The sequence below is a fragment of the Gambusia affinis genome, linkage group LG03, assembly GCF_019740435.1.
Source record: "Gambusia affinis linkage group LG03, SWU_Gaff_1.0, whole genome shotgun sequence".
NCBI lineage: Eukaryota > Metazoa > Chordata > Actinopteri > Cyprinodontiformes > Poeciliidae > Gambusia > Gambusia affinis.
Genome location: NC_057870.1, coordinates 25,665,681 through 25,693,028, shown reverse-complemented (window position 1 = coordinate 25,693,028; position 27,348 = coordinate 25,665,681). Strand labels below are relative to the sequence as shown.

Genomic DNA, 27,348 nt, shown 5'->3' with positions numbered 1-27,348 from the left:
TTTGACCTTGATCCAAGATGGCAGAATACAGATTTGATTAATAAAATAATAATTAAGCACACAGCTGTAATGTTGAGGGCTCCATTTCTAGAGACTGGAGGGTCACATAAAAACTTCTGGCGGGCTTCGGGTTTGACGCGGGCCGTAGATTGTACCACCGCCTCAGTTTATACGCCCAGACCTAAACATGAACTAAAAACAGATTCTGTTTATATTAACTCTTTTCTTTCTACTTCATTCATTCATTTAAGGATGCATCATGAATGTAGTGTTGATTAACTGGAACACTGATCGGTATATTTGCTTAATTATGGTGGTTGACAAAATGCAGAGTTCATTGCTTGATTCATGGCGACTATCATGTTTTTATGGCGTAAAAAACTCTGAACTGCCTTGTTGCTGAAATGTGCTAAACTTGAATAGTAAGTAAGTAAATGTGAGCATTTTGGTTCCGAATCTACAAAAGTTTTTTGTTTTTTTTAACAAAACCAAGCTTCCAGAAGTAACGGCTTTTCACCGTTTCACAATGAAGCTGAACTTTCTTGTAGCATCTTGTCGATTTTATCAAACATAAAAAACACCCACATTCATCCAGAAATGCATAGATATCTGGAATATTAGCTGTGTGTCACCATATTCCCTCTAATGATGAATGTGGTGATTTTCTGCTTTGAGTTGTCAGCTTAAGATAAATCAACGCTTGCACTGAGTCACTGGGAGTGTAAGAAAAATGTCCCAGTCTGAGTGTTTCAACGAGCAACTGATCTGATTCCTACGTTGCCCTTTCAATCATCAACCGTTTTTACTCGGGATGTAATTAGAGCCGACTAAAGTACCGATGAAACAAGCGTTATCAATCTTTAGGCGACAACTGAATTGTGGTTCAAGTGAATGAAAGTCACAGTGAAATGCATGCACAGATGGAGATGAGAAACTTGAACAAACCGCTTCCTGATGGAGGTGTAGCGATGCCAACATCAGACAAAGCACAGAAGAGGCAAATTTAAAGAGAAAAAGATAAGAATAAAATATCAAAATCGGCAGCGGCCTCACACTCTGACAGATATCACACTTACGTCATCGCAGACAGATAGTTCAGGATGACTTAGGACCATAAACAGACGAGGGGAGGGGAAGCTGACATGCTGATGGAGTGAGGCTACAGGACGTTTATGCAGAATTAATCTGTGGAAACTTAGATGGTCACGTCAGAAGATCTACAGCTCTGCCTAAATAAATCAGAATACTGAAAAAGTGAATTTATTATTTCAGGAATTAAACTGAAAACTTAAACTGATTCATTACCCAGAATGCTAAAGTTCAAGTATTTATTTCTGTGAATTTAGATGATTCTGGCTTACAGCAAATGAAAACCCAAAAGTCAGTTTCTTTGTATTTTAGAATATTTCAGGACACCACTAATTACAATTATAATTAAGACACAATTAATAGAGAAATATTATGTTCTACACAAGATGGCTAACTTGTTGTTTGTTCAGCTGGCGGTCATTGACTATCACACCCACACGGAGGGTAAACTACTAAAGGTTGTTGCTGAAAAAGATTTTCTCACACATCGGAAATGAAATTTAAGTAGGAAGACACAGTTTGGATGTAAAAGGTTCACAAGTAGCATGGATTACTGCTTCCTTTAGAGTAGACGTCTTCAGCTCCAGGCCTCGAGCGCCGGTGTCCTACAACTTGTACACATCTAGAGGTTGGATGATATCGGCCCTTGAGGCTTGGAGCTGGAGACCCCTGCTTCAGAGGATTGGGAAGCAAAACCACAATCAGGGATTTGAAGGAAACTGGGCTGTGACTAGAGTCAGAACTCAAAGAGCCACTGTGAGCAGAAGAGCCCAGTGTGCAGGAGATGGAGATACTACTTTAAGAGCCAAGACTCTCCTTAACCAGAGACAACGTCAGGAGGATCTTACCTGGGCTAAGGAGTTAACGCTCTAGACTAGTGGCAATGGCTTCTCTACAGATGATGAGACAGCTGCTTCAAGTCCAGTGGGATGTTTCTACAGTCAGTAATGGTTTGGGGTGCCAAGTCATCTACTGGTGCTGGTCCACTGTGTTTCATCAGAATCACAGTCAGCACAGCCCTTTCTCTACCATGGGGGATTTTACAGCACTTCAAACTTCCTTTCGCTAAGAAACTATATAAAAATGTCCATTTTCCAGGACTTGGCAGAATCCCACAGCTAAAGGAACAAAAAGCTGGTTCAGTCACCATGGATACAAGATCAAAGATGGTCCCATGATTGTACTTTGGTATTTTCTTTCTTATTTGTGCACAATCTTGGCCAATAAAGCTCATTGTGATGTTGCTGTGCTGGACTGGACTGAAAACACTTCTGCCTTGAACCCCAGACAGAACATTTATTGGATGTGGTGAAGAGGAAGACCAGAGAATCACGCAGACAAACTAAAGGCCACTACTGAAGCAACCTGAGGCTACCCAAGCAGAGCTACGAGGCAGATCACATGCATGCCGTATTGATGCAGTAACTCATGCAAAAGGAGACCCAAACAAGTAATGAGTGTCTGTGCTACACAACAGAAAGTGAAATTTGGGTTTTCTTTAAGTCAGTCATCATCCTGCTTGTTTCAAGTGCTTCCCTTGTTGAACAGAGAGGACTTGCTGAAGTCATTTTAATCAGCTGCACTCAGGGACGCATGTAAAACCTGCAGGACACCTTGAGGACTCTGATGTGAAACTCCTAATCCAAATTATTGACTGGAAAATACCCCTGTGTGTGTAATGACTGTCTACAAATTAGAATATGCTTGAAGGTTATTTGACAGACATGACTGTACATGCCCTTATGAAACTTAAAAGACAGTAATGCAGTACCAGTTCTCACTAAGCTAGAAAGACTGAAGCAGTATGAATTAGTATTTAAGAAGTTAGTACACACTGATGCCCCATACTTAAGTCTTATGTTAATTGGAATGTGGTTACTATAAGAAAACTCAGGGAAAGAAAACAGGAGGAATGTTCTTTTATTCAGGATTAGTGAGACTGCCAGACCTGACTCTCTGCAGTCTCCTTATCTTCTCTCAGTTGGTCCAAAAGAGCATCTCCTGAAAACAGAAGGAAATCAGAGCGATGTCTTTCCAGCTCAAAATAATAAACGAATTTTTTTTTTTAAATCACTGAGCTGGAAGCCATGTTAGCGTTGGTTGTTTGTAATGCTGCCGTACCCGAGGTCAGGCTGACATCAAGCCTGACAGTGAGGTCCTTCTCCAGTCTCTTTACGTGATCGTGTAGGTTAGCTTTATCCTGCTCCAAAGTCTCGATTGTATTCTGGAGCGTCTTAATAGAGGCACTTTCTTCCCGCACTGCAACCAACTGTAAAGAAAACAATATAATTTAACACACACTGGACAAATGTTACCATTTATCAATCCGTCAACCACATTTCACTTTCAGATGAAAAGGAGCTGCAAAAAAAATAATAAAAGAATTAATAATACTGCCTATGATTCAATAAAACCGTCATTTGTGGAGTTCATATCTGAGATGTTAATCTTCAAGCGAAAGTCTAAAGGAGCTTTTAGAGAAAAGAAACATTACAGATGTAAATCTGATTTTGCGAAGATGATAAAACGTGTCAGTTTGTCAGCAATGACAGAGGTTTCCAGATCATTATCTTCAAAGTCATGAGGAGGAGGATTGTAAACACATAAAAATGAAAGCAGGTCATTATTTGACCCAGAAGTGACATCCTGTCAGAAGAGTCTGTTGAAAGACTGGTGGGTATGGTTTGTGCTGTAAAAAGGAAATGACGCTAAAAGCTACATTTAGGAGTCAACAGATTGCAATAGAAGGTCTTGATAAATGTCAAAAATCCTCCTTTGCTTCATTTAGATTTTACCAGGTAAAGCCAGATCTAACATAAAGTAAAATGTCAGATTTATTCCTTACCTCACTCTTCAGTTTCTCCACCTGCTGGTCCTTTTCTGCAACTAAGGCACTGTTTTTATGAATGGACTGCTGGAGGGAGACCTTCTCTCTACTCAGCTGCTCCTTCAGAGCGTTTTCACTGTTAAACATAAGAGTATCAGCTAAATGTCAGAGAAACAAAAACTCTGCTTAATCTTCATTTTTAAACAACCTTCAAAGTGAGTTCATGGCAAATACTTCAATAGGCTTTCAACAGGCTTTAAAAATGGAGACCTTCAAAGACAAAATACGCAAGGATGGAGGAGAGGAAGGTCATGAAAGACGGACAAGGAGGCAAAGAAGAAAAGCAAGCAAAGCAGGCAAGACACAGGACAGAATACTGGACTTGAGGAAGAAAGGAGGGACAGAAAGGAGAAAGGTACAACACAAGGATGGAAGAAAGGACATAAGGCATCCCTGTGTTTTGTTGTGTGGGAAGGACAGACTGAGGAGGAGGCAAGGAAGGCAGGAAGGGAAAGAAGGACACATAACAGAGGAACAACAAGCAGACACAGAAAACGGAGATGAAGGAGGAAGAAAAAACACAAGGAAGAAAACATGACAACATTTAGAAATGGAAATGAGAACAAAACCTGGTAATCTGAAACACTCCAATCCATAATTCTTTTCAAACACTCCCAGATTGGAGAGAACCATGAAAATATGTTCAGTGCAAAGAGAAAACTCCTCCAATTTCAAAGCAAATATTCCTCAGCCACGACTTTGGCATAAAACAGATATTTAACAATGATATTTAACATTTTATTTAACAAATAAAATGTTTTTTATTTGTGAATTTAATAATGAATTTTAGAACACAGAGCATGTCTGCCAGGTCAAACATGTCAATGGATTTTTCTTATGAGATGACTGCAGACAAGTCATAATATCAGAAAGCATCAAGTACCTGAAGATGTTATTTGGCAGGCTTTGAAGGAAAAGCAGCGTGAAAAATCAGCCATTTATTCAAGCACAATATACATTATTAAATGCCAAATCTCATGGAGCCATGAGATTGTGATTATCTGACAATGCCAGAGCAATAAAAACATGATTAGTTTACCTTTGCTTCAACTCTTCCGACTCTTTCTTGAGTTTTGAGTGCTCATCAGTTAGCTTTGTGGAAAAAAACAGGTTGAAATTTCAAAACGCTAAGTTGACTTCAATTGTTACTTATAAACGCAGCACAACAACAATATTAATGCCAGTACCAATGAGCCTCACCGTCACCAGATCTCCCTGGTCTTTCTGATTGCCTGCCAGCTCCTGAGACAGCCTTTTGTTTTCCTCTTGAAGCATCTGCAGAGTCTGCGCCGTCACAGACGCTGCTTCTTTAAGCTCCTCACTTATGAAACATAAAATGATGACATTACCCAACTGACAGGCTGACGATATATGTTCAAACCATAAATAATGTGGTAAAGTACGACGGATTTAAAATAACTTCTAGCTTGGAAAATTCACACAATCCAAGATGAGTGTACTCACACTTCCTGACAAAGACACTTCAGCCTCTGTGTTTCTGTGCAAAGCTGCTCTTTGGTTGTGTTCAGGTCTTCTTGATACTTTAAATTCCCTTTCCTCAGTGTTTCCAGCTAAAACAAACAAACAAAAAAAGATATGTAAATAACAAGAAATCTAAAGCTAAAGATCATTTCACTGAACTCTTCCTCATGCTGCCTGTCTCTGTTGAGGCCCCACCTCAATGTGGTGGAGTTTTTCAGTCCTTATGATCCTGATGCCCAAGTTGCTCAGAGATTTGGCTCCTGTTTTAATCTCCCACGGCAACTGGGAGATGAACTACTGAGTGCTTCAGTAGTTCAGAAGAAATGGCGAGTCAAACCTCAGAGCTCCCCCCTTGATCCAGGCCAGGTGGAGGAGATCACCAACCAACAAGCTCCTGGTGGTTGTGTCTGGTTCCTCAGGCTCAGTCAGATTCAGCCAGAAGAAATTACAGTAAGCCCAGGTTGTGGGGCCTAGCCACATGCAGGAAGGCGACCAGGTGTTGCACACCAACTCCTGGTGACACAACTTATCTTTGGGGACAGTGAATGTCTCCTCACTGGCAGGTAGGGAGCTGGAGCTTTTGTGGCAATGAGGCTTTTGTCTCGACAGTGGAAGGGTTAATCAGATCTTTATCCTTAGAGAATTGCCTCGGGGGCCATGGTAGTTCACTTCTCCAGTCTACATGCGTTTTCTGGATCTGGAAAAGGTTTAGGAACATGTCCCAAAGGTATTCTGTTTGTCTCCAGAGTTGGACTCCGTCAGGACTGCCTCCTCTCACTGATCCGGTTTGTGGTGTTCAGGGACAATAACTTAGGTTTTGGTATTTAAAATAAGAGAGTCGGGGTTGGAAAGCTCAAGATCATTGTTTGTTGCAGATGATGTTGGGTTATTCAAGGCGCTACCTTCAGCATGCACTGGTGTGGTTTGCAGTCGAGTGTCAAGCAGCTGGGATGAGAGTCAGCTCTTCTAAGTGTAATGGTCCTTAACCAGAAAAAGATTGATTGCTCTCTCTCTGAAGTGATTAAAGTAAATTTCAAAAACTTTATTTCACCTTGGAATGGTAATTACAAACATTTACTATTAAGTATATTCAGCATAATACTTGTATGTGTGCTGCACTTGATGTCTCCAAACCAGATGTGGATTCTGATACAAAATACATTCAGCAACAGTTGAAAAAACGTCTAAGGATTTTTATCCGAAAATAAAAGATTTTATTACCTCAAAAATCTAAAATTAAGTTTTAAACATTTAGAAAGTGTCAAAGTACCTGTGAAAACTCGGATTAAAAAAATCCAGTTCACCTCTGACCCTACCATTCTCTCACCTGAGTCTGAATTTCGTCCTTGGAGCGCTGCAGTTCCTCCACCAATGACTGAGCTTCATTCTTTTCCTTCAGCAAAGCTTCTTTCTCCTTTACGAGCTGCTCGAGAGCGTCAGCGGCGTTACCAGAAGCCTAAGCAGTGCAGGATTAAGACACTTGGTAAGATGAGCAACTTTACATAAAACCACAAAACTGACATTAAAGCTATAGAATTTCATTCTTGTGTGATCTGAGCGTTGGAAACCATATATATATATATATATATAAGTGCATATTTTTATAATGTAATTATTTCAATTTAATAAGAAGTAAATTAACAACATGCTTTTATATTGAGACACTATCACAGATTAACAGACTGACACTTTCCGACATGTATTAGGACGTTGTATTTTTCAAAACTCTTGTTGACAATTACCACCACAATTATTGAAACCTGTGGCCTCAGAACGGAGACTGAAAAAAAATGTACGAATACTTCCTGCTGTCAAAGGAAGCATTAGACCAGCCTCGTTGGATTAAGACATTTAATAATCTGCATCAAATGGTTGGCTGCAACAAGGTGTTCAAAGTCCAACTAAAATTAAATTAGCCCACTATTAGCTCACGTTATAAGTCCACAGGCAAAAGCTGGGAGCTAAGGGTAGTAAACAGAGGTTAGTAAATGGAGGATGAAAGTTAACACATGAAATTAAAAGGGAGACTAACAAGCATGCAATGAGAAGGTGGCAAAGCCCCAGCACCACTACGATTAGTACTGGAGGAGAAATACCTCAAGCTGCTTAGAAATAGCGTTATTTAGCTGCAACTCGAGCTCCCTGACTTGCTGGACGGCTTCATCCCTCTCAGCCTGCAGGGCGTCCTTCTGAGCAGACAGCTGTGCAACGCTGGAGGATATTTCTTCTTTCACCACAGCAGACGCAGACACCTCCTCGAGAGCATTCTTGTACTGTTTTTCAAAGTTTTCTTTCTCAATCTTTTGGGCCTGGAGTTCAGCCTGCAGCTGTTTGTTGCTTGCTTGCAAACACTCCACCTTTTGAAGAAGCTCCGACTGTTCAGCGAGTAATGTTTCTTTTTTGGCGCAAAGCGAAGATGTTTCCTGCTTCAGTTCAGACTGACTAGCCAAAAGCTCTTCCTTCACTGAAGTCAATAGAGTCATCTGTTTGTCCATTTCCTCAAGCCTGATTGAGAGCTGTTCCCTATCTTGGCCCAATTGATGGCTTTTTTGCTCTTCCTGCTTTAATTGTTCTTTCAGAGATTCCATTTCTGCTTTAAAAGACTTATTTTGTTCATGAGCATTCTTGCGGTCAAACGATATATTTTCGTTTTCCTGCATTACTTTGGACAAAGTGTTCTGAAGTTCTTCAATTTGCTTAGACAAATCATCTTTGTCAGCTTTTGCTTTAGTGATTTCACAGTTTTCAGCTTGTAGAGTCGTCTCAAGCAGGTCCTTCGCCTCCGACAGAGATGTTATCTCTTTTTTTAACTCCTGGACTTCCTGCAGCAGATCTTGGTTCTCCTTCTGGAAAGAATGGGCTTTCTGCTCAGCTTTGGTCTGCAGAGACTGAAGATGATGATGATCCATTTTAAGGTTATCTACCTGTTGAGAAAGCTCTAAGTTGGACTTCTCAAACTCTGCTTTTACTTTATTATGATCAACAACAAGTTCAATTTTGGTCTTTTCCAGAAGTTCAATATCAGAGCAATATTTCTGCAGTTTATTCTGTAGGTCAGTCTTTTCTCCTTCCAGAGTGGTGATCTTGGCTTCCAGCTCATCTTTTTGATGCCTAGTTTCTTCAAGCTTTGTTTCCAGATGACTCTTCTGTTGAAGAAGATCAGCATTGGTTCTGCTATAACCATCTAACTGGCCCCGAGTTGTGCGATTATCACCAGCAAGCTTCTCCCGCTCCACAGAAAGAGTCTCCTTCTCAGATAAAGCCTTGGTATACTTTCCTTCCAACTCTCCCTTCTCCTCCTCCAAACGCTCAAAATCCATCTTCTGCTGCTCCAGAGCTGAATCCAGGCTCATCTTTTCTTTACGCAAGTCATGAAGTGTCATCTCCATTTCAGAGTTCTGTAGACACAATGCATGTTTCTCCTGCTCAAAAGACGATAATGCCGCATTATATTTTTCATGAGAAAGGGACAACTGTTCTGTCAGGACACGGAGCTTCTCCTTCAACTCTTGCAGCTCCCTGAAAAGGTCGTCTTTCTCACTAGACACCTTCCTCTGGAACGCAAGCAGGTCTTCTTTTTCCTGCAACAAGGTAAGCCTTTCAGAATCTGTCACTTGACTGTTTGTCTTAAACTCTTCAAGCATCTGGGCCAAGCTGCCTTTAGAGGCTTTAAGCTCTTCACATTCCCGAATTTGACTCTCCAAGTCTTTCTTGGTTTGGCTGAGTTTGTTTTGGAGCGCCTCCTTCTCCATCTGTTGGTTCTTTTTCTCCAGAGCAGCAGCACCGACTTCAGACGACAACTCAGCTTTCTCATTTGTCAGGGTTTCTACCCGAGACTGGAGCTGCACATTCTTCATCTTAAGATCTTCTTTTTCTAAATTCAATGACTTCACTTTTTCCTGCAGTTCAGCATTTTTAGCGTCAAGAGACTTCCGAGCATTTTTTGCAGAATCACGCTCCAATATCAGATCGTCTCTTTCACTAGTGAATTTTGACTCCGTTTTCTTGAGGTCCTCGTCCAGCTGGCTCTTCTCTTTGCAAACATTTTCATAATCCTCAAGCAGCTGCTTCTTTTTAGATTCAGTTTGCTGAACATCCAACTGATGCTTTAAGACGGAGTCATTCATCTCAGCATTTTCTCTTTGAAGCTCCTTAATTTGAGTCAAATATTCACCTTTACCTCGATGCAGTTCTTTGTTTTCGGTCTCCGCTTCCTGCAGCAGGTGTTTGAGATTCTCCAGTTCCTTCTTCAGTGAAGTCCTCTCTTCATCTAACTGTTTGGTATTGGTCTGTAATTCCTCTTGAAGTTTTGAGAGTTTATCATTAGTTGCCAGCAGCTCTTCATTCTGCACTGAAACCTCCTTGCAACTAATCTCAGTGACAGAAAGTTTATTTTGCATCTCAGAAAGCTGCCTCTCCAGATTGCATTTCTCAGCTTTATGATCTTCACTTTGCTTAAACATGTTTTCCAGATCAAGATTCTGCTTATCCAGCTTTTTTGACATATTGTCAACATCATGCTTGTAGGTGTCAAGCTCAGCAGAAAGCCACTGGAAAAATAAAAGGTGAAAAAAGGGGATATACACACAGGGCAATGCATGAATAAATACAAAATAAACCATCTAGTCATGGATACAAATGGTATGTAAATGGAAAGGTTAAGCTTCAGAAGCATAAAAATCAGAAAGAGGGTCACATCAAAGCTTTCAACCAAAAACTGCGGAGGCAGAAAATTTTCACATCCACTAAGAAACCTTTTCGATAACAGTGGCATAATGGCACACAAATAAAGGTAGTTAATATCAACATAAAGGGCATGTAGATTCCCATGGTGTCTACCACTCATAGCAGCATGAATATAATGCACTTATATAGTATTACAACAGAAAATCATTGGAGTAACACTACAATTTATTTCTATTAAGTACCGTAAATTAAATTGCCAAATTTCTGTAATACTTGTGTCTTAAATGTCTAATACCAATATTACAGGCTTGTTTATTAATTATCAAGCTTTATGTGCGTTTTTGTTCAAACCCACATAAGAGAAAATATTTTATTGACATGAAGAGAAATGCTGCGCCATTTCTCTTCAAAGTAAGTGAACATAAATTTAAATCCATGTCTGGCAGTGGTATGAATAATTTTGCACACAAGAGAAAATTTTCCACAGAAAAAGCAGGGTAAAAAGAATCCCAAAATAATCCCTTCACAAAAAGTAAATAAGCCCCCCTGTAACTTACAGTTGACTGATCCTTTCAAACCAATTCCCTCACATGCAAGAGACTTGGGAAGATCAATGTAAAGATTTATTTTGTGGTTTGTCAACAGGTTGGTGCTGTAAGGGTATATTTTGTTCTTGTGCTTTTAGCCCCACGGCCCCAACTGGGCATTGTGTTATCACCACAGTCTGCCTGAGTCATTCACTGGAGGGTCCTGATATGTTAATATTGATTAACATCTAAAAGCTTGTTGAATCTGTGCTGTTATGAATTATGGTAGTTCTGAAGGTCAAAAGGGTTCCAACCCACTACTAACATGGCGCCTCCAAGTGGAAATGAATGGTAGTTGTTACAGCTTACCGAGTCAAGAGTAAAAAAATTAAGTAATAAATAAATACAACATAACGTGGCATGGATTGCTTCTGTGCAGGTGCTGCTTTGAAATGTTTTAGTGGTGATAATGGTAATGAAAACATGATTGGCAACACTAAACACATTCACAGTGTAGGTGTAACAAAACCAGTCTCCTGCTTTCGGTTTTCTTTTAATCAGTACAATTTTTTTTTCCTTCCTTTTGACAAAAAAAAAAAAAAAAAAGATAAAACTATTAAAGATAATGCACTATTTTATAAAAGTTTAGTCATTCTACCCTTTGCTTGGTATTTTTTTATTTTTACTAATCATTACCATTAAGGTAAATGAGTTTAAAAATAGAATAGTGCAAAAATAACAAAATAGTATTTAAACCAAATTGATGCTTTTTAAAGCTGTGCTTCACATTATGCTTTGGTGTTAAAAAAACAAAAAAACAGCTATATTTACAAATAACATGCCATTTGAGACTTTGTTAAACATTTAGATTTTCACAAATGTTTCTTACAAGTCAAATACCATAAACCTTGCTAATCTTTAAACACGGTACCAGTGAATCTCTTAAAACACATCGACTCCTCTTACATACTCCTGAAGTAGTGCTTACCTGAGCCTGGTCTTTGTATTTCTGCAGCTCAGACATAGATTTCTCCAGCTCTTGAGTTTTGTCCTTGGAGGAGGAAAGCTCCAACTTCAACTCGTCAAACTGTGTTTGCAGAATCCCAGATTCCTTCAAATGGAGCTTGGAGGCCTCAGTGAGGGATTTTTCATGTGAGGCCTTCAAATCCTCAACCTGACTCTTACTTTGTTTAAGAGCATTTTCCTAGCAAACAAAAATCCGCAGAGTTAAACAAAAATTCACATTTATTGCCTCCAACTAGATCTAACACATTCCCTGCAGTCCTGAAATGTTTTGACAGGGTGATTGTACATTTCTGAAGCATTACTTTAGAAGTTAAAGGAACTGGCGTTAGTTTTCAAGTCAAATCACAGGAAATACTGAGAAGTGGAAGATTAGTAGCATAAAACAGAATATGTTCAAATACTTGTTACATTCCTGAAATACTAACCAAAGTAATTATCTTCTCCTGAAGAACACTCGTGTCATGCCCTTTGCTGGACTGCTCTTTCTGGAGCTTTTCTTCCAAATCTGCCATTTTCTCTTTTTCCTCTGCCATCTGATTCTGTAACTCCTCAAGTCTCCTGTGTAATGTCAACAAAGGAGATAACAGGTTACAAAATTGAACAACTATTCTAACACAGCAAGTATAACAGATCTGAAATTTTGAATAACGAGTAGATTAAAACCAAACTAATTTTAACATTTAAGAAATATTTAGTTTCATTACCTTTCCTTTTGCTTCAGATCTTCATTCATTTTTGTGAGCTGGACTGAATTGTCACCAGACGACTTCATCATGTCTGAAATGTCATTTTCCAACTTGCTCTTGTCCTTTGACAACTGCTCAAGCTTTTCGTCTGCAGACTTCAGTTTTCCCTCCATTACTAAAGAAAAACAAGACCAGCTGATTGAGGGTCCAAATGCTGTTATATAGGAAAAATATATACTACAACATAATACTGGCTTGATACAATCTTACTACAAATTATTCAGCACAGAACAAACACAGTTTTAATCTGCTAACCAGCAAGCTGACTTCTTAGGGTCTCTGATTCATTAGCTAAGGACGTGCAGTGTTCGTTCTTCTTAACCAGATTCTCAATTGTTTCTGTCCAAAACAAAATACGTTTTTAATCCAAGCAAACTTAGAAGGAAAAAGCTGTAAACTCTTCATGGTAAAACATTAGGGGTATAACGTCCCACAATGACTATATCGGTTACCTTTCATTGTGTCAACTGCTTTATTCAGCTCCTCTGTGCTTCGCCGCAGTCTTAGATTCTGTGGGGGAAAAATGTTTTATTTGTTATGTCATTATACATGACAAAGGTGAAACAAGAAGGCATTGTAGTCGCAGAAGGACAGAATAAATAGAGGATTAAGTCAATCATGTCCCAAAGAGAACCATAAAAACTGTTCTATGAATCTCACCAGGCTTTTAATCTCGCTCTCCATGATGTCCCTCTGCTGCTGTAGTATAGTCAGACTCTCCAGTAAGGTGACCACTTCCTGCTCTTTACCTTCCAACTGTGACCTCAGTTCCACAACCTGCAGTAAGCAAAAGTTTATCTTCATAAAACACTGAGAAAAAAAGAACGAAAAAAACCCAATACCAAACCGTGAAATGACCACAAGGTGTTTTCTAACTAACCTTTGCACTATTGCCATCTCCTTGGTTCTGGAGCTCCTCTAATTGACTCTTCAGAGCCACACACTCCTGGTTACTTTTTGCTAACTGGCTGCGTAGAGTTGCCATATCTCCCTGTTGATCTTTGGTTTCTGTATCCTTGTCCTGAAACTGTTGTGCCAGCCTGGTATCTTTTTCTTCGAGCTCCTTTATCCTGGTTTCAGCAGCATGAAGCTTTCCAAGGACATCCTCCATCTCCACCAGGTGCTGCTCCTCTGCTTTCTCAACACTGGACCGCAGTGACTCTTCCAGTCGCTCCTTTTCCTCAGACAGAGACGACAGCTGTGCCTGCATCTCCTGGGTCAAAGCTGAGGCCTTGGCTTTGTGTTTGGCTGCAGCCTCTTCTAAAGCTATTTCATGCTCCACCTTAAGCCTTTCCAGAGCACTTTTGGTTTCTGCAAGCTCTTCCATCTGAGCATCTGGATCTGCACCATTGCTCAAAGATACCTTCAGCTCTTCCATGGCAGACGCCATCTTTGAACGCCACAGTTCAACGGTGTCAGCATTGTCCTTCTCTGCTTGGCTTAAACGCATCTGTAGTTGTTCTTTGTCACTGGACAGCATTACAGTTGTCGCCTGAAGCTGGGCGACCACCTCACTGTGGATTTTTTCCTGCGCTTCCAGTTTTTCTCTGTATGTCTTGATCTCTTCTTGGCGTTTAGCTTCTTCAGCTGAAAGCTGATCCCTAAGAGAGTTGTTCTCTTCCAGGATAGGGGACAGGGTGCCACTCAGGTCCTCGGAGTTCTGCTGCATCTCAAGACGCAGCTTCAGGCCAGTCACTTCTCTGTTGCGCAGTAAAAGGTCTCGCTCAAGTTCCATGATACGGGATCTTTCAGACACTGTAGCAACCTTAAAAACCAGACATTTTTCATTTGCAACAGAATTCTATTCAGAAATCTTAAAACATAATAACAATGCATAAATAGAGTCTAAAATTACTGTGCGACTCATAGAAAATGACATTACAGGCCAAATAAAAACTGTTTTACAATAGAGCAACGAATCAAATTGACGTCTAAAGATAAAATATACAAACCTTTGGTCACAGAAAAAGGAATTATACTGACCTCTTGTGGTCAAAAGACAATTTAAATAATGACATGAAATTTGTAGATTCCCAAAAGCTATTTTAATATTCTTACTCATATTGATTCATTACACTCAAATGTCCATAATACTTTCTATTTCTGTCAGTCTTTATGATTATGGCTAACAGCAAAAGAAAACTTAAAACTAAGACTATCAGAAAATTTGAATATTACATGAACCCAAATAAAAAATGACATAAATGTCTACTATGTGTGCTCAATATTTGCTCTGGGCTCTTTTGAAACAAATTATTGTATCAATGCCACATGGCATGGAGGCAAACAGCCTGTGGCTCTGCTGAGGTAAAGAACTCAAAAAGTTCCACCGGCCTCTTTCATACTTTTCCACCTTTGTCACATATTTCTATTAGGAAAATAAATTCATACAACAAATCACATTATAATCAGAATTTAGTGCATATAATGACTTCAATACAATGAAGGAATACCAGGACTCAGAGTTGGGGGAGCAGAGTAGGTTTTATACTAGCAAAACGTAGGGACACCAAATAAGCAGGACAAATGGATGCCAGGAGGGACTGGAGAAATATAACAAGGGACATCTGGGAAAATGATTTGAGGCGACGGGGAAAGATTGTCTGTCTGGTTAAGCAGCAATATCAGAAAAGCCTTGGTTCATGCTGAGCAACTTGTTGAAAGCGTTTATAGAGAATTGGGTTAAAATTTAGAGGACGTTTTAGTGATGAAATGTTAAAAACCTGTCTTCATGCAGTATAAATCAAGTCTTGAATAAACATTACTGGCCACTTTACCACATACACGTGTAGAAATGCCTCCTAACAAAAATAAGCCCAGCAAAACAGTGGTGTAGGTAAAAAGAAAAAAAAAGTGTCTATGTCAGAGAAGAATGAATGTATTGGCTCAAGGTATGCAGAATATCCACTCTTACATGTCGAACCTTGAAGCAGATGGGCTACAGCAAATAAACAAACCAGGCAATACTTATGTCCACTGAGAACAGGAAAATGAGACCATATTTCACAGAAATACAGAATTAGAACAATAATGGACTGAGAACGTATTGCCTGGTCCGATCATTTTCAGACTTTAGGGATGGAACCATTCTGCCTGGTATAAAAGCGTTGAGTAGCGGACTTGTGTGAGGAATATTTTTGGTAGCAACTGGACAGTCTACCTAAATATTACTGCTGACCTGCCCATCCATTTTTTTAACCAAAGTGTGTAAATCAATTCATCCAGCAGGACAATCCAGCCCGTCAGAAAGTTTAAATCATTTGAGACTGGTACGCTGAACATGACAATGAGTTCACTGTGCTCCACCGACCTCAATATTCCAGATCTCAGGCCATCAGAGCACCTTTGGGATTCGGAGAAATAAAAGATTTGCATCATGGACGTGCAGCTGAAAAACCTGCACATCCAGGTATAATGATGCAATCATGTCATTATGATTCAAAATATCTGAGGAATGGTTCTGAAACTCTGCCATGAAGAATTAATGCAGGAATGATGGCAAACGGTGGTCTAGCCCGCAATTAACTAGGAGGTGTACATGATAAAGTGGCCATTGAGGTTATATTTATAGTACAAGCTGATTTTTAGTACAAGATAAATTTTAAACTCTGTAAAAATCACATCTTTGCACATGTACAAACCTATACTAAGCGTAACTGACACCTCTGAAAACCTCAACATTTGTTTGCTCTGTATTCCCGCCTCAGGCCCTCTCTCCCAATGCAGCACCCCCGTCCCCAAGCAGAATTCATTACCCTAGTGTCTTCTAACTCTCTTTGGAGTTTCTCAGCTTTGGTCTTTTCAAAGAGCAGGTTCTGTTCAAGCTCCTTAATGTGGGCATGCTCCAGTCTGGTCTGCGTCTGTTAGTAAACAAGGAGGAGAGGAAGAGAACACACCAGTGCCACCATCACATGCCAGCCCAACGCAGACAGAGAGGGAGGGGAAACAGGAGAGAGAGTTGAGTGAGTTGCGTTTGTGTGTGTTTGTGTGTGACGAACTGAAAGGTTTGGGAATTGGATCTGGATGGGCGCGGTACATCGTAAATGGGTGGAAATGAGAAGACACCACATGCAGGAATTTCATGCTGAGGCAAAATGGCTGCAAATGGGAATTTCTTGTGAATGGGTAATGGCAAATACAAGACAAGCATGTTTATGGGTGTGCAGGACAAGCATACCCCTAAATGCATAGGGATGAATTTGTAGCAGGCAGTTGTAGATAAAAACATGCAAAACTGACACCTGGTGAATAAAGCAAACTGTTATGATTAATAAACAACAATGACCATGTGTTTCAAACCAATGCTTTTTCATAAGTAGTAACACCCTCGGTACTAAACTGTAACTTACAGCAACTTGCAAAGGTATTCATGTCACGTTACAACCATAAACTGCCATTTATTGTACAGAGATTTTATCTGAGACCAAAAAATGGTAAATTTTGAGAAGTGAAATATTTATTTTCCCAAAAACAAATCTGTGACGACACACTACTCACTAAAATACAACCCAGTGGAAAGCACTGATTTCAGAATCTGACTAATAAATAGAGCCCCCCAATGTCTGCAATTTAATCCAGCTGTAACGGCCTTCCATGTTTGTTAGTGAACAAACAGCATCATGAAGGCCAAAGAATACAGAGCAGGGCAACAACAATTTCTGTTCCGGCACACCTGATTCAAATGATTGCATTACTTCCTCAGCATTCAACAAAGGATTGAGAACCACTGGTTTAATTCAAATCATATTTACGTGGACCAGTCAAAGTCCAGACCAGCCAATTTAGACTCCATGACCATCTGACTGAACTGGAGCCATGATCTTAAAGAAAGAAAAAAAAAAGTAGGCAAAGTTTTTAGTCTGATGTGGTAGAAAATCATCCAAAAAGATCTGCAATTGCAGAAAACATTGGTTCCACAAAGAGTTGACTCAGGGGAGTGAACACAATTACTTCTTGTATTTTAGAGCTTTATTTGGAAAACGAAAAATGGAGAAACGTGTGTCATTTTTCTTCCTCTTCACACTAATGCACAACTTTCTTTTGGTCCATCAAATATAACTTCCAATAAAACATTAAAACTCTGGTTGTACTCTGACACAGTAGCATGAATTCTTTTGCAAGGCACTGTAAGGTCGATGTATTCTAATGCAGACATTTCCTCTATCATGAAGGTAAAACTCTAGCTTGATAAATAGCCACATTTAGCCTCAATTTAATACCAGAAAAAAAAAAAGCCTTTTCTTGGTTGCCAAGGCCATTGTTTCAACTGTAAATATAATAAACCAGAAGTAAACCAGCTATCCAAGACTTGTGTGGCTATTCTTCTGTAAAACAGAAATCGCTCTGAATTATGACAGAATTAATTTGTTTTGACTTCTCAGTATTGCACGAGATTAATAAATGATTTTATTCAAGCCAAAATATATTTGTGCTTCTGGGTGAACATGATAAACCTCATCTTAACTTTAGGTTTCATATTAAAAATCAAAATAGAAGTTATATTAAATAAATGCTCAGTGATCCATAGCATGTATTTTCTGGACCTCTTCTGAAATGATTACACCTTTATAAAGCTCAAGTTTAGAATCTAATCAAATGTAAAGAACCAAGCAAGGTGTGATTATGGGGAAAAAAAAAAAAAAAAAAGATTTACATCACTGAAATTTGTTTGCTATTTTTAAAGTTATTTTCCATTGGAACATGAAAACAGCGTGCGAGTCAAACTGAGTAGACATTACGTTTGGCTGCATAGCCTAGAGGGATTCATGTCGGTGAAGTGAACTGACAGGGGAGCATCCAGTGATTTCATGCTGAGCACTGGACCAACATGAAAGACGAGGATGGGAGGCAAGAACAAGTCATAAGGTCACATTACTGGAGAGAAAGGCACCAAAAATCACAGCTGAGCATCAACTTTAACAGTTCAAAATTAAAGGAATTATATTTTCACCTGGTTATATTGTTTTCATTTTATGCATTTAAAGTAGCTTTAAAATGCTACTAAAAATTGTTAGAACAGAAGTAAAGAAGTGATAAAAGAGGAGTTCTAATCCTATTGGTTTCATTTTTATTATTAATTCAAACTCGGATGACTTCATGATAGCTATAATTTCCTACGTAGCGCTGTGAAACAGATACGTCCTTTCATCAGATACAGAGAAAACAGAAGCCCCTCAGCTGTTCTACTTTCTCAATCAGGACTTCTGTTTAAAGTCCTGATTGAGACTTTAATGCATTTTTATGCATTTTTTTAGCATAAAAATGCTAAAAAAGTAATAAGTAAAATAAGTTCTGTTTTTTATACTGATAGACAAAGCAAATTTTAAAACCAATTGTTAATCCCTTTTCCTGTGAGTAGTAACATGTTTGTAATCGACTCATGCCTGACAATAACAGGTTTAGGTCGATTGATAGAGATTGGGTTTGGTTATGTAACCATCTCCTGGTTTTGGAAATGGAGGCTTTTGGGCCTCTCTTCTTGGATCCTTTTATTTTACTTTCATTTGACTGCATATCTGCTAACATATGATAAAACTAGAAACCACCTATTCAAATTAACTAGACAAGTAGATGGTTCTATATGAATAAGAGTAAAAGCAAATGAACTGAACTACCTAGACTGCAACTCTGTGACAAAGGATGCTAGTTAAATGCAACTGGAATCATCTTGCAGGAGACACATTGGGGAAAAGATTTAGCTTTTGAAAATCAAAGATTTAAAGTAAATTTTATTTAAATGAAGATATTGAGTTGAACTATACTTGATGTTAGAGCACATGCTACTAGTAAAAATATATAGATTTTTTAACAATTGGAACTAGTTGGCCATAATAAAAATGAATATTCCTGCCATATTTGTATTGAACATCTTGCACTTTTCCTCTGAGATATTATGTGTTGCAAGTTTACCTCCAGGTCTCCTTTGGTAATACAAGCCTCCTCTACTCGAAACTGAAGATCCTCCACTTTCCTGTTAAACAATTAAATATCCTAATAAGCTCAGAAACGGTGTCTAATGTGAAGGTGTGCTTGTCTCAAATACAATTCTCACCTGCGCTCTTCCTCCAGCTGATTTAGTAGTTCTACTTTCTCCTTATCTGCAGCTTCCACCAAGGAACGAAGCTGATCCATCTTTGCCTCCATCTTCAAAACCAAAAAAGCAAGAGCCTTAATACTGACTGAAAAGAATGCATAGAATCCAATGTCCAAACTTGTAATTTGTGAGCCAACCTGCTCCTGGTCTTCTCTGAGCAGGCTGATCTCTTGTTCCATCTCGCTAACATGGCTATTGGCCTTGGCCACCTCAGCTCTTTCCATGTCCCTCTCAGCCATTAGCTGCTCAATATGCTGCTGCTTCTCCTTCAGGGCCTCCTGCAGTGCTGTGGTGCCCGAAATCTTTCGATTATACCTAGATGATGTTTCAGTTAGCTGGTCAAACAGAAAAACCAGCATGACCATACAGCTAGGCACCGAATAAAACAAGTTTATGAGAGTGAGATTTCAATGTTAAGAGTGGTGACGTCTCACCAGGCCTGTTCGGCTTGGCTTGGTGCTGACGGAGGACGCCACTGAGCTCATGGTGCTGATTGAAGAGGAACTGGGGCTTTTCTTCAGCCCGGCTGGTGTGGTCACTACTTTTCGAGCTGTTGTTTTTGCTTTGGCTGGAGTTGTGGAGGGGAAGCCAATACGTGAGACTTTATGAACTGGAGCAAATAAGCCATATTTAGGTTGGCACTGAAAATATCTAGAGACAAAAATAAACAAAGTGAGAATAATTCAACTTTAGAATAAAGGTGTGTGGTTTATTAAAACATTTCTTTTAGTCTTTGTGAATCATGTGGCTTTCATACCTAGTGCCAGCCACTGCCCCATCATTCTTTCCAAGAGGTTCATCCAGTTCCACGCCACACCACTCGCCTTTGGCAAAATCAGTTTCTCCAAGGAAACGCACCACTCCTGCCTTTGTGCCACCAACCTGAGAGGAAAACACCAAACATTAGCCAACATAATCCTCTCAACCGATAAGCCTAAAAAGCAATCCGCTTTGCTTGCTAATAAACCTCGAGTGAGATCATTCCATAAAAGCAACAGAAACAAACGTGTTTAAGCTTGGAACTGGATGTTCGAACTGGAAATTAATGGTTATAAAAATAAAAAACATTACAGCAGCATAGGTCTCAAGAAGCTATATTTGGTAATGGTGAGTAACTTTACTCTGCAGCCCCATTACATGAGCAATACTTCATGTGAGGATAGAATGCCAAACAGCCTTCAGGCAGAAACAAGAGACAAAAAAGGGAATTTCTAAGGAGGAAGGAAAGTGCTCATCAGCATTTAATTAGACTGAAAGCACTGTAAGCAGATAGTGATGGGAATTAACTTTGTAAAATGCTTTTAAAACAGCTGAAAAGTGTTAGAAATGTGAAGCTGCAAGAAGTTTCATGAGACATGTGGCTTCAAGGTTACCATCCATGCAAATACGAATGTCACCAAGAGACATAGATCACAATTAGGTCTCAATCCTGAAATAAATTTAAAAAAAAGCATCAATGGAAACCAACTTTACCAGCACACGATCGCCCATCTTGAACTCCCTTTCCCCCTTCTTGACGGAGCCACTCTCAGAGAGGTTGGAGACAGAGCCGCTGTTTGTTTTTGCTAGGTCAGAAGGCTCTGCTGCAGGTGGTGCGGCGGAAGAGGCTTTCTCGACGGTGGTAGCACTTGAGGGCAAGGTTGATTTAGCAGCAGGGGTTTGGGAGGCCACACTTCCAACTGAAGGGGTGGGAGACGGTGCACGGGTTTGTGGCGCAGTCTGGGTCCCATTAGCATCACCTTCTGTGCGGGACAACTTGGAGGGGCGTGTAAATATCCCTCGAAGGGCTTCACATTGGAAGTAGCGCACCCCTGCCACAGACCCATCATTCTTCCCGATCGGTTCATCCAGGACAATTCCTGCCCACTTTCCTGGAGCAAACTGCGTATCTCCCAAAAACTGTATGTAGCCAGGCTTGTTTCCATTCACCCATACTCTCTCCCCAATCTGGAACTCGTCTTCAGCATTCTTGCCATCGCCAACAGCTGCTTTGTCAGCCACACCAGGTTTAGCTGCGTTTATAAAAAGAGAAGAGTTCCTCCATTAAGTCAATGACTTAGTCAGACAGATCAAAAGAGAAACACGGCCAATTGAGTTCTTTATGCATTCTTGTCAGAGGTCCGTCAGTCAATCAGTCTGATGGAGTTGGAGAGTCTGACAATATTCTGATCTGGGTTAGATGGACCAAAATACAAACAAATCCAAGAACTTCAATCAATATAAGGCAGTAAACAGCCCCTACTCCCCAAGCATTATGTGCTTTGTTGCATTTCTTCCTATTTTTGTTTCACAAGTATAGAATGAAATTTAGGCATATATACTTTTGACATAAATTAAGATAATTTTGCAATTCCTTCATTTTCAGTGTGATTAAAATTTGCTACATTCATCAAAGAGTCTGCATTTTATTCCTCTTTATGCATTATAACTAAGGGAAAAAATGTCTCCAATGCAAACATAAGAAAATCAGAAATCAGCATAGGCCAGGATTAGCTTGATCAGAGTATCTCCAGTTGTTACGTTGTAAATAAGCACAAGTAGAAGAATTTACACAATTTAATTTATTTAGCAAGCTCACAAAACTCAGCAATATAGTATACAGAACACATTTCAAGAAGAACCTTCACTAAAAGCCAAAAAGGGATAATTTTGCTGATTCATACTACACCTGTGGGTGGGTTGGTCTTTGGGGCTCCAGTTCCAGGTGGTCTAGCTATCTTGGTAGGAGCTTTGATCCCAGTGGGCTTGGCTGTGCTCATATTTCCTGCAGTGATCCGACCCACAAAGCTTGTGTCTTTCAGTGGGTAAAGGCTGATTCAAAAGCATCAAAACAAATTTCTCCAGGTCTGTGATGGTGAAGCAGTTCTCTCCTCAAATAATGAACGGGTAAAAAAGTTAGCAAAAAGAAAAGAAAAAAAAAAAACAGGAAAAAGGGGAAAAGGGAGGAACGCTTCCACTAACAAAACAGAACCCTGTTGACACAGAAAGACAAAACACAACAAAAATGTATTAACATTTTTTGGAATTTTTTTTGTGCATGTAGAACCACAGATCAATAATGGACTTACCATGTAAACTATAAATCCATAATCTAATAGCAAGCAGAAATATCCTGCAGTCACTGTCATTTACTTTGATTTTAGCACAAGCATTGTGTTGCTATTATGACAACAGGCTTCTCAGAACACAGAGTCACGGATCTAAAAATATCCCGTCAGAAAGGCCAGCCGATTTGCCGCCTTTGGTTAAGACATCATGAACTTTTTAATGCTTCATCGTGTGACCTCGATGAGAAGCAACACTGATCTAGAAATCTTCTCTCACTCAATCATTCTGCTGTCTAAAATCATGCCTGGCTCACTGGCAGCTTTCCTAAAACGGGATTACAGCTGAAACACGACCACTACCAGCAGCAGATTATCCTGTCTGTCAGATATAGCAGACACCAACCAGAATAAGGCTCTGTCACAGCCTCTGCTTGGTGTTTATCACAATGCTTGCATTAATGATAGAATAAAACATGTAATAGTCTCCCTGACGTGAGTTTCAAGGCTATCTAATGAGAAGTCTGGACCTATTCGTGTGAATATTTGCTTCACACAGAGAACGATATGACAGAAGAGGGAGACAGAAAAAAAGGAACATGAGCACTGTTGTTCCTGATGAGTGAAAGCTAAACAAACATGAAGCAAAGCTGAGCAGAGGAAATTAATTCTCCACCGCACATAGTTACGACTGTCCTTTTGCAGTTTTCATGTCACCATAGAAAGAGCAGATAATTTCTGATATAGCAAAACAAGTTTGACTTTTTTGACAAAATGGCATTAAACATGCATAATATGTCGGCATGCTTTACAATCCCCTCCCAGGAAAATACCACAATAGTTTACACCACAGAAATCTTGCTCAGCAGGATAAGGAAAACAGAAACATACCTTTCAGTCATGAAAACGCTAGAGAGCTACACCGTCTTTAACTGTCGAAACAATAAAGGAGAGACAATGGGTGGAGACCTCAAGAAAGAATTAAAAGTAGCTGGACAGATTACATGTCATGGTTGGAAGAAGTAGCAGAGGTTTGTGATGTCTAGACTCTTCTGCTCAGACTGCTGCCTCATGCAACAAAAACCCAAAAAAAATGTTGGATAGAATAAAGAGAAGCTCTTAAATCTCCCTGAAGACAACTGTGAAAAAAGGACAGCCATCTACAGGCATGACTTGGTCTGAATGCAGTGTTCCAGTTTTCTCTTTATGTGTCATGAATGATTCCCATCAGACCTCTCCCTTCAAAAGGAGGCCAGAGAAATAATGAATCTCTATTTTTTTATCCAACTGAAATAAAAAAAAAAACAGCCAAAATGCTTGCATTGGTTCAACTAATGTCCAACACAAACCTTTAAAGTTTTGCAAGATGACGTTTTAGCTGTGATCGGTGAGCTGATGCGACTAACTACAGATGATCCACCTAGGAGAAAAATTTTCCCTGTAATGTTAATCTTTTGCCTCTGACTCCCAGTCTAATCTACAGATTGAATTGAAGCCAAATTTCAGTGCTTTGTAAAATTTTCAAGAGACAATAGGTCAAGCATCACATTTTAGAGGTAGAATACATAAATATGTTGAAAGAAACTCTGCTTCCAACACCTTTTGTCCAAAGATTATTAAACGACTAAAGTCTTGGATCTAAGGGAAGCAGCAACCCAAACAACATCAGCTGATGTCTACAGTTTGAATTATACAATAATCTCTCTCTAAGTGTTCCTCCTGCATATTTACCCATGTCATTTAGCTTTGGATACGACTTATTTTCTAAACGTTGAAGCCAAATGAAAGCGAGAGCATTTGACTGAATCTGCAGTCTGTAGTATTTCAAAAACCACAAGTGCAGCTTTATCTTTAACTTTTAGAGCCAGAACACGCACAAGAAACTAAGCTACATTACACCATGTTACTGTGGCGCAGTTAAATACACACAATAAAAACTCAGGCTGATTATGTGTGGAAATGTGAGACCTGTATGTACTGTATCTGATGTATGTACTAGTGAAGAAACAATGCTGGTCAGAACTGAAGCAGGAGTTATAATCCTGGCAGAACCTTTGTGTTTCCAATTATAACCTTTGTCACAAGCTGTTACTCACTAGTGGTGAATTACAGGCAGACCGAGTTTACCAGAGAACCCTTTTACACCTCTACTGTGCTGATTCTTTTAAGTCTCAAAAATGTCGTTCTGAGAACATTTTTCCTGACTTCCTCCTAATTAAATTAATTTCCACAAAGATCTTCACTTTATGAATTCAACTCTTTGGAGGCCCCGTTTCCCCCCTGGTTTTTCTTTTTAGACGTTTCTTGATGTTGAGTAGTACTGTTGTGTCCTACAAGCCCAAGCAAAACTAAAACAGAAAATGTTATAATAACTCTCATATATGCCCTTTAAAATGAAAAGTACCAAGTAATAACTTCAATAATAGTCCCTTATTTTTTCTGACCAATGTAAACAAAAACACAGACTTTAGTTTGCAAAACAGAACTGAAATTCCTACATGGCAGGAATACTGAACTGAACCTCTTCATTTTAAACATGAACAGCCTTCATGTTTAAAGTGAGGGTCAAAATATAGTGCAGGCTCAAGTGGTAGTTCTGAAAACCTCCCCCAAAATCGTAAATAAAAATACAAGATGAAAAAATGTCCATACATTTGTCTTCACAACATATAAGAGCTGTTTATTGCTATCTAATTTGAGAGTGGAAATTGTTACACAAACTAGTGAGCTTTCATTCCACAGTGTCCTTCAGTGAGTTAATATTAGCCAGTGACTTAATGAACAAGCAACCAAGTGTAGCAGGTTCAGGACACCTCCACACCCCAGGGTTGATGTAAATGTCTGTGATCTACCTCAAGTGAAAGGGGAGACATTTTTTAAAAATGTCTCACCCCACAAAAAATAAGAACGCCTTGTAATATGAAGTGTCTCCCACTCCTTTCTGTTGTCATAAGGCAAAGCCTAACTCTAGCTCTTCCTCAGTGAGGAAACATCTGCTGAGATGATTACGTAGGCCCCTGCTGGCACTGACAGAGGAGGTGTAGAAAAAAAAAACAACAGAAAGAGCAGCAGCAGAAAGGGTGAGATTCTGTCTTAAGTTTTATCAGTTCTTAGATTACCATAATCCTCACAGTCTACATACATACAATATGTAAGACACAATGTCCAACCAGAATATTGTATTTTCTTGAATGATTTTCTTGGACAGTTATGTTTTGTGAATTGTTCTTCAAATGAAAACAATCTGATGAATAGTGTAAATCAAATCTACACAATAATGGCTTGTAGACACCCTAATGTTCTTTTTGTAAATAGGAAGGAAACTAGTAAACATTCTTGGCAAAACATACTGCAGCCTTAATAAGTCCAACAGAAACTAAGCTGCTTTTCTCTGAATCAGAAAGGCAAAATCATAAAAGCCGAAATCAGACCTTTAAACTACAACACAGATCCAAAGTCCATTATAGCGCTTCTGCTTTAGTGACACATTACAGTCTTTCAGTGTCATTTTAACACAGTAAAATGCGTTTCGTTTTAGGTCAAATACATGGCTTATTAGCACAACTTGTTCACCTCATTGCCTGAAGCTAACGGATTAGAATCAGACGATGAGGTGGCACATCTGGTAGCAGATGATGTACTACCAAAAATGTCAGCTAACTCATCTTACAGTCTTGTTAAACAGCCTGTTTCCAGGGAGGCACTAACGTTTAAAAACGGTCAGAAGATTCCCTCACTTTAAAAACGTCGTGAGCCGAGCGAGTGGAACAAATTCCTCAAGTCTGAAAGACTCCGCAATGTCAGCGAAGCCCAGGCAGGAACACTGCTGCTGTCACAAGTTGAGCGTCGGCATTAAGACCAGCGAGATTGGATCACCTGTGTGGATAGTTCCGCAGTCTGCTGCCTTAACTGTCACCTTCCCGGCTTATTCGAATCCCCAATCTGATATCCCGCTGACAAACAGACGTGATTAGTTGCTAAGTAACGAAAGGCCCGAGCAGAACAAGCCGGTGGTCGGAAGAGCTCTTAGCTACTTAGCTCAACTAACACCTCAAGTAACGTCAACAGCACCTGAACAACTTTCTCCTGGTGTGACCAATCCTGCTAATCAGACACAAACGGACAGAGAGACACGCAAAAATACACGATCTTGGTGGGAGTTACTACAGACCTGATACGTTCCCAAACAGGCTCCGTCTTCAGGAGGAAAGAAAATATGATCTGGCTAGCTAGCTAAGTAGAAAACTACGACTGCTCTGATCCCGCACGAGCAGCCGCCTATTCAACGGCCAACAGGAACGTCAGGGTGGGTGCTGACCAAAGATGTTCTATTCAAACAAGACCAAACACTCACTTCGCAAATATTTGCCACGTGAATAAATCCTTCAATAAATCATTTAAGTTAAATTAAAAACACTTAGATACATGTCAATAATTTCTGACAAATAAAATTGAATGTAAAAGCTGCTTTTAAAAAAATAACTTTATACATATTGCAACTGCATGAATAGTTAACGTTTTTAATTAAATTAGAACCCGATGTTACAGTTTATCATAACTGCGCTTTATTTCTCAGCCTTCCCAGTTAAAGTCAGGGGGCGGGACTCATACTGCTTTACATACAGTAAACAATGTAATTGGTTTGTAGTTAAGTGTGAAGATTAAGCAATCAAATATGAAGTTTAAATACTTCATGTATTCCAATGTTTTTCGAACCTAGTCCTCAAGTCACACTGACTTGCATGTTTTAGACGTTTCCTTGCTTCAA

General features: G+C 39.5%; 1 protein-coding gene across 11 annotated transcripts in view; it reads right to left on the bottom strand.

Annotated features, from left to right (window-relative positions):
• The window catches only part of clip1a (CAP-GLY domain containing linker protein 1a), a 28,686-nt gene extending 1,783 nt beyond the window's left edge, over positions 1-26,903 (bottom strand). The window contains exons 1-25 of one of the 11 annotated variants that reach the window (XM_044111030.1): positions 26,752-26,902; positions 22,205-22,508; positions 21,010-21,548; positions 20,294-20,418; positions 19,971-20,187; positions 19,674-19,871; positions 19,495-19,586; positions 19,353-19,413; positions 16,199-16,303; positions 13,324-14,208; positions 13,104-13,220; positions 12,896-12,953; positions 12,699-12,782; positions 12,402-12,558; positions 12,123-12,255; positions 11,660-11,875; positions 7,555-10,008; positions 6,786-6,914; positions 5,441-5,547; positions 5,177-5,297; positions 5,016-5,068; positions 3,935-4,052; positions 3,211-3,358; positions 3,038-3,090; positions 946-951 (exon numbers count right to left, since the gene is read on the bottom strand). In XM_044111030.1, the coding sequence (XP_043966965.1) occupies positions 946-951; positions 3,038-3,090; positions 3,211-3,358; positions 3,935-4,052; positions 5,016-5,068; positions 5,177-5,297; positions 5,441-5,547; positions 6,786-6,914; positions 7,555-10,008; positions 11,660-11,875; positions 12,123-12,255; positions 12,402-12,558; positions 12,699-12,782; positions 12,896-12,953; positions 13,104-13,220; positions 13,324-14,208; positions 16,199-16,303; positions 19,353-19,413; positions 19,495-19,586; positions 19,674-19,871; positions 19,971-20,187; positions 20,294-20,418; positions 21,010-21,548; positions 22,205-22,295 (6,267 nt within the window). In that variant the 5' untranslated portion in view covers positions 22,296-22,508; positions 26,752-26,902. Of the gene's footprint in view, positions 1-945; positions 952-3,037; positions 3,091-3,210; positions 3,359-3,934; positions 4,053-5,015; positions 5,069-5,176; positions 5,298-5,440; positions 5,548-6,785; positions 6,915-7,554; positions 10,009-11,659; positions 11,876-12,122; positions 12,256-12,401; positions 12,559-12,698; positions 12,783-12,895; positions 12,954-13,103; positions 13,221-13,323; positions 14,209-16,198; positions 16,304-19,352; positions 19,414-19,494; positions 19,587-19,673; positions 19,872-19,970; positions 20,188-20,293; positions 20,419-21,009; positions 21,549-22,204; positions 22,509-26,317; positions 26,541-26,751 lie in introns of those variants that run through there. The other 10 variants (XM_044111034.1, XM_044111029.1, XM_044111038.1 and 7 more) reach the window with 10 other exon arrangements.
• Positions 26,904-27,348: the final 445 nt, after the last annotated feature.